The sequence below is a fragment of the Macadamia integrifolia genome, chromosome 9 (genome assembly GCF_013358625.1).
Source record: "Macadamia integrifolia cultivar HAES 741 chromosome 9, SCU_Mint_v3, whole genome shotgun sequence".
Taxonomy (NCBI): domain Eukaryota; kingdom Viridiplantae; phylum Streptophyta; class Magnoliopsida; order Proteales; family Proteaceae; genus Macadamia; species Macadamia integrifolia.
Window position 1 is genome coordinate 7436609 of NC_056565.1, and position 6651 is coordinate 7443259.

Consider the following 6651-nt stretch of genomic DNA (forward strand, 5'->3'; position numbering starts at 1 on the left):
ACTCTCTCTTTCTCTCTCGCTCGCTCGCTACCTTCTCTTTCTTCTTCCCATCTTCGTTTTGCAGAGACTCATAAGCCTCTTGGCTTTGTATCTCCCTTGTTTCTTGGTTGAAACTCTCCGTTCCTTCAAAGGAGAGGAGCCATTGATCAGACATCTGAGTCGAAGCCATTGACGGAGATGCTGCTCTGTTCTTGAACGACTGATGCGTTTCACGGCGTAACCGATATTCCCCGTCGACCAACAACTCGCCGTTGCTTCTTGATTCTCCACGGCATTGGATATGATGAGGTCTGCTAGCTATTCTTCTTGGATGACATCCAACTTCTCTGTGAAAATCCTCATAACAAAAGAATAACATAATTCGAGCTTTCTTCTTTCTCTTTCTTTGATCTTCTGTCTGAAGCTTGTGGCGGATTGTTTCTTCTAGTTTCTCCGGGATAGGATTGGGTTTCTCGATTCTTTAGAAGGCGAACAAGGATGTTTTTCTTGCCTTTTCCCTCTCGGCCAAACCTTCTTATGATGTTCTTCGGTTTCCGGCGGATCTCTTGTTTCCGTCTAGCGATTTAGGCAACTCCTATTCCATTCGGTCGTGAAGACGAATCCTATCTCGTTGGTGACACGCCTGGACTAATGAAATACTCATTTGTTTCGGATGTGTGCTGCTGGTTAGTCTTATGGTCGAGAAATCTTCCTTTCGGATTCTTGCAGAGAAGAGCCAATACTCGGAAGATTTGTGCTTGTATAGATAGATATCTGCCTTTTGTTTTCGTTTTTTCGGGTCCTTTAAGAAGATTTATGCTTGTTTCAGAGGCGTAGAGAGTTTTTCTTCTATCCGTTTCAATTTCCCCGGGACTTCGATTGCCTGGCAAAATTTTCTGATTTCGGTACAGAATATCCTTAGATTCCGGCAATGGAGAGGTTTTCTTCACCGTAAGCCATGGTTGCTAGTCGAAATTGTTCAATGGCTTTTTATGTTCTAGTTCAATTTCTTGGAAGACGAGAAATCTTGTTTTTGCTGGAGAGTCTCTCGTTCTTGGTGGTTGTTTCTAAGCGGTTAATGTTGGTCTATTTCAGAGAATGAAAAACCTTTTTCTTTTTTTTTCCCTTCATCCATCCTAGCGTTTCCACCTGAATGTAAGGTTTCAGCTTCAGCATCATAGAACAAATTGGATACGTTTGTGACATTAGGAACTCAAAAGATCAACGTGGTTTCTTTACTTCATCTAGTAATCTCTCCTCTCTAATAATCGCCGTGTTTCAACCCGATTTTGAGGTTTCAGGTTGAAGATCGGCTGTTTTGAGTTTTGGTTTAGTGGTTATGTCATCGTTTACTCTCTTGAACATGGATCAAGTTTTATTGCGGATGGTTTCACAGGTCTGAGAGGAAGAGGATTGATTTTCTACCGAGAAATGGAGCCCTTCCTCTCTTCTCCTTATCTCTTTCTATTTTCTCGGGTTCTAAGTAATCTAGTGAGTTTGATAGCTACCTCCTCTTTCTCTATTTCGTCTTTCCTTTTCTGGCAATGTTTTGCTTTTGGGTTCCCTGTTAGCTGGTTCAGTCGAATTTGTAGATTATTATGAAAGTCGTTACCAGAACAGATTTACGATGGAAGGACAGCCTTGTTAGGATTGCAGTCTCTTTCTAGCATTCAGAGGAGGATTTTCTTTTCTTTGGTTCCGTACTTCCGTCTTCTCTGTTCTGTTCTCACAATCTCATGTGATTGTGAGATCACAATGTTTTCTTTATTTTATCAGAGAAGAGAAATTGTGTGGATTTCTATTCTGGTCCGAGTGGAAATTTTGGTTTTGATCCCTGGTTGCAGGGAAGTAGCCATGGTTTAGGTCTATGAATGCGGGCATCGTTGATAAGGTTTAGTAATGGGAGAAACAGGAAACAGAGGAGGAGCTGTTTATCTGTTGGATCTACGCTGATGCAGTGGATTAATCGCAAACTGCAATGAGAAAAATATGATTTTGAACTCTTTGCGTGTATACTTGTTCATTCGCTGGCTTGAAGTTCAAAATGTGGTTTCGACTTTCAATGGTGATTCGGTAGCCTCCCAAAATTGCAGTTTTTAACTCACAATTTGAACTTGTTGGATGCATTTTATTTTGGGGGATTTTTATTTTTGCCTCCTGAAAATTAGGATTTGGGGCTGATTACATCCATTTCTGTGTCTGCTGCTGAAAGAGTTTCTCCTCTTGTGGCGTGAAATAGGTTTCTTCACTATTAATTGGGTATTTATCCTGGTTGTTCACGACGGAAGGCGTTGCATCTTCTGAACGTCTCTCTCTCTTGTGGGGCTTGTTTAATCCTTGGAAGTATTCCATTCTGGAAATTGAATTTCCTGCATATCTAAAAACTTTTGTTTTGGGTATCGCAGATGAATGATTGATTAGAAATTAATCTTTTGCACTTTGCATTTGGTGTCCTAATCGGGTTGCCATTTTTGTTACAGATACCAGAGACTGAGCCCAGAGTGTCTTCCTCTTAGCAATGGAAGGAAATCCAACCTACGAACGTGTAAGGAAGATGATGGTGGAGAAAATGGCAGAACCCCAAGTTGCAGCAATTTGGAAGGGAAGGCTTTAAGATTCAGATCTGGAACGAGTCCTTCCAACAACAGCCCTGACAAGAACTTTTCCCATTTTGTCATATCCGATAGTCGACAATCGGGAAACCATTCCACCCAGAAGAACCAGAGCCACGAAAGCAGTCCCAGCCCCAGTCCCAACCGTGGAGTCGACGTTCTGTTGCAATGGGGTCAAAATAAGAGATCCCGTCGGTCTAGATCGGAGAACCGTTCGGTGACGGATGAATCGTCGGTGCAGGGCAGACAAGTGATCAAGATCCACAGGAAACTCGTGCTTGGGTTGGAGAAGCAATCGTCTACAACGATGACAATGCCACCACCACTCCCTCCATGCACTACTGCATCCTCTTACACGAGGGGAACCAGCCTACGACCTTGCACGCCCTTCCGTGAAAGCTCAGGGTCTCATCTCAGCAGGTGTGCTACCTCTTTCTTATCTTTTAACCCCCCCCCCTTTTCATATTTGTTGATTTTAGGATTTAATGCTTGGATTTGGTTTGTTTTGTGAACTCCTGCTTCTTGTTCTTCATATTATATCTGAATTTTTATCCCCTTCTTTCTTCTCTCTCCTTACCATCTACTTCCTCCCCCTTCTTCGTCTGCATCAGCTGCGTTTTGGTACTTTTTTTTTTTTTTGTTTCTTCTGATCTTCTGTTATTGTTGTTTTTCAGAGTTTAGGGTTGTTGGCTACTTGGCTTGTTGCTGCTGTAGCTATTCGATTACGGATTTGGATCCTTCTTTTGGTTTCTTTGGTTTAATTTTTTCGAATCCTTTGGTGGCTTTGAATTTGGATGAACCTGCCAGTTAATGGAGCTTCTACTTATCTCATGGTGATTCGCTGAACTAAGGAACCTTTTTTCCTATAATTTACCATTCTATCCCTTATAGATGAGAAAGTCATCAATAAGAATCCCTTTTGTAGTGTTACATCAAGATGAACGTATAACCATCAAGCCCATTATATCCTTACCTAGTTCCCAACTCCCATGATGGGATCTGGCTCTGGACTTCCTTTTCCTCTTTACCTTGTCCTTTGATATTATTTTCATTTCCGTTTTACTTTGTTTGTGGATTTGAGTAGTCTTCATAGAATCTATGGTTTTCTTGTGGGTTTGGAAAAGGAAAATTCCCTTTCTTTATCTTTTATTATGATTTTGTTGTTGAAACCATAAAACGTTTTGTTGATTTCCCTTCTTTAGGTACTTAAGGCCAGTATGACTGATCCATTGGGTGGTTAGCTTTTTTTTTTTTTTTTTTTTTTTTTTTTGTTCTAGGTGGGCATTCAAGATTTTCTCTTTTGATGTATGTTTCTCTTTTTGGTTCTTCGTAAAATCCCCTTCTTGCAGAAAAAAATTTAAAAAAGAAAAAAGATTTTCTTCCCTCAATCCCTTCCCTCAAAAACCCTCTTTTTTGTCACTTCCACTCCACTTTCAACTTTAACCATCATCTTCTGTCGGTAGTAGTGGTGGTGGTGGTGGTGGTTTGGGTTGGTTTGGTTGGTCTCACCATAATATCTAAATCTTTTATTTTCCCTTTTTTACTCCCTTTGATGATGATGATCAGAAACTCAGAAGATCGGTTGGTTATTGCTAATGGGTCGCCGGCGAGGAGTAACGGTGGAGGCAGTAGCAGTACCCGCGGCATACACGCCCCTGTATGCCGATCCTCTCCTCCTTCGCCGCCGGAGAGAAGCGATAAAATTGTTTCCTGCTCTAATCCAGGTGAAAATAAGCCCAAGGGATCAGGGTCAACGGCAGTAGCAGCTGACCCCGTCAATCACCGTGTGGAATCTGCTGTGGTAGCACCATACGAGCAAGAAGCAGCAGGTACAAGTGGTGCGGCAGCGGGGGCCGGTGGCTTAGGGGAGAAAGTGAACCTGGATCCATTCGAGTGGTCAAGGATTTATGTCTCACTTTCCAGGAAAGAGAAAGAGGATGATTTCCTCGCCATGAAGGGCACTAAGCTCCCCCAGAGACCCAAGAAAAGGCCCAAGAACATTGATAAGACTCTGCAGGTAAATTTTTTTAATTCTTAATGCTAACCCACCATGTAAATTGCCATTAAAATAGCTTTAGATGTTTTTTTTTTTTCCTACCGTTTCAGGTTGACCACATCCACTAGTTGATCTCATGATCTCATCAGTGATCTTACTTTTATTCAAAACCAGACTTATTTTCTTAACCATGAATGACAATGGATTAACAAAGACATGTGATTTGTTTTTTTGGTAATGGTGGTTTGTGTTTTGGTCGGTGCAGTACTGTTTCCCAGGGATGTGGCTGTCTGACCTGAATAGGGGACGGTACGAAGTCAGGGAGAAGAAATCCGTGAAGAAGGTAATCATGTCCTATTTCCTGCGTTCGTTATAAGCCCTTTAATTGTTTTTATTGTTGACCAGTTGGGGTTGGGCGGAGTAGGTAGGAGTGTAGGACCACCGTGCAAGGCTCAGTCCAGCCATACCGGACGGAAATTGGCCGGAAGTTGCCTGAACCCTAGTAAAGGGGGGAAAAAGAAAAATGGTAAATTGTATTATTTTACTATTTCTAATTGTGTGTGTTTGTGTGGTATTGCAGCAAAAGAAAAGGGGATTGAAAGGAATGGAAAGCATGGATAGTGATTCGGAATAGAAGTCTCGACTCTTGACCCGTAAGAATCAGAGAATCCTAAGTTGCGGCTCTTTCTCCATCACTTCTCCCCTAACAAGGGGCAAAGAGGAGAAAATTGTGAATTGAGATGGTCACAGGGGATGAGGAGAGGACTTCTGCTAGAGCTTGAGATCTGCTCCTTCTCCAATCAAACCTCCCAATCCGGCTTGAATCCTTCATTTTGTATCAAATGATGATCCTTTTAACTTACGGAGCTTGTACAAATTGTTTCCAATTTGATTAAACGAGTGAAGAAAAGAATTTTGGTTTCACATTCTTTTTTCCCCTTCTTTTTGTTCTTCTCAAGTGTGGAAACTATCTGGCTGTAATAATATCCAGAGTGGTATTTGAGTCTAGTCTTGTTTATTCCATTCTATTTAGGTTGGACAGAAATTTCTTTAGGAAAGATGGAGCTTCATCCGTTCAGGCTCCTATGAATGAATAGGAGGCTTCCTTGGCTTTAAAGTTTTCATTTTTTGTGATTTGGACTTCCTGGGTTTGTTGTTACTTACCGGTATTACTTTTCTGCTGTTTTGCCTGGGAAAAGAAAAGTATGGGGGACCTCTCTGCCGAAGACCTTTGAAAAAGCTAGCGTTGGGAGTTGGGGAATGGGGAGTTCTCTTTCCTACCATTCCTAGACAGTCAGTGCACGGGGAAGACGCGTCTGCCTCTGTTGCATATTTAATTTAGGGCTGTAAATCTGAAGCAATAATGGCATTAGATCTGTGAGTATCTAGTTTTAACCAAACTTTTGAAGTATGGTTTGAGGTATATCGGTCTCAACCGGCCGATCCAGATTCCAGATCGGTATCAGCAGGATTGATACCGGATTAATGGAATTGTTCGGACCAAGGATAAAACTGTAAAAGAACTCAATTTTTAAAGAAAAGCAAGGTCAAAACTGTACAATCCATGATCTTTTTATTTTTTATTTTATTAAATCAATCCATGATGTTTTGTTAGAGTATTGGATCTTTTTATTAAATTTTAGGGCTTATCTGGGTCTTAAATAATATTTGGGTTTAAAAAAAAAAAAAATTTATCGGGTTTCTAGGTGTAATCAATCATAGTCCAGATCCTCTACGGTGAGTTGTAGAGGGCAGTGATGATACCAGTCATCGGATGGATCCCAGCATGTACCACAACACATGCTAGGGTGAAGGGTCCATCACTCCATCCGTTGGGACCCCCATCCCCATCCTGACTCTGCACTTTTGAACCATGCGGAGAGGAATGGGCACTCATTCTTGTTTATCGAGCTTTTTAGGGATCATATTGGCGCCTGTATAGGTCATTGTTTGTTGATTGATCTCAATTAGTATCGATATGAATTGTTTGGTATTGAACCAATATTGGACGCAAAGTTGATCTCAATTAGTACTCTTGTGCAATAAATCATCTTAGATAGTTTT

At 41.3% G+C, this 6651-nt stretch overlaps 1 protein-coding gene across 4 annotated transcripts; it reads left to right on the forward strand.

The window, feature by feature from the left end:
- On the forward strand, positions 1-5511 carry LOC122089858. 4 transcript variants are annotated; one of them, XM_042659589.1, is made up of 6 exons: positions 638-2052; positions 2219-2298; positions 2460-3011; positions 4158-4608; positions 4853-4930; positions 5168-5511. In XM_042659589.1, the coding sequence occupies exons 1-6, from the start codon at positions 1969-1971 to the stop codon at positions 5219-5221; spliced, it is 1299 nt and encodes a 432-aa protein (XP_042515523.1). In that variant the 5' UTR covers positions 638-1968; the 3' UTR covers positions 5222-5511. The 4 variants fall into 4 exon arrangements, with proteins under 4 accessions (XP_042515526.1, XP_042515523.1, XP_042515524.1 ...); XM_042659590.1 differs by having other exon boundaries at positions 649-2044; XM_042659592.1 differs by lacking the exons at positions 638-2052; positions 2219-2298 and adding an exon at positions 1-288.
- The last annotated feature ends 1140 nt before the right edge of the window (positions 5512-6651 follow it).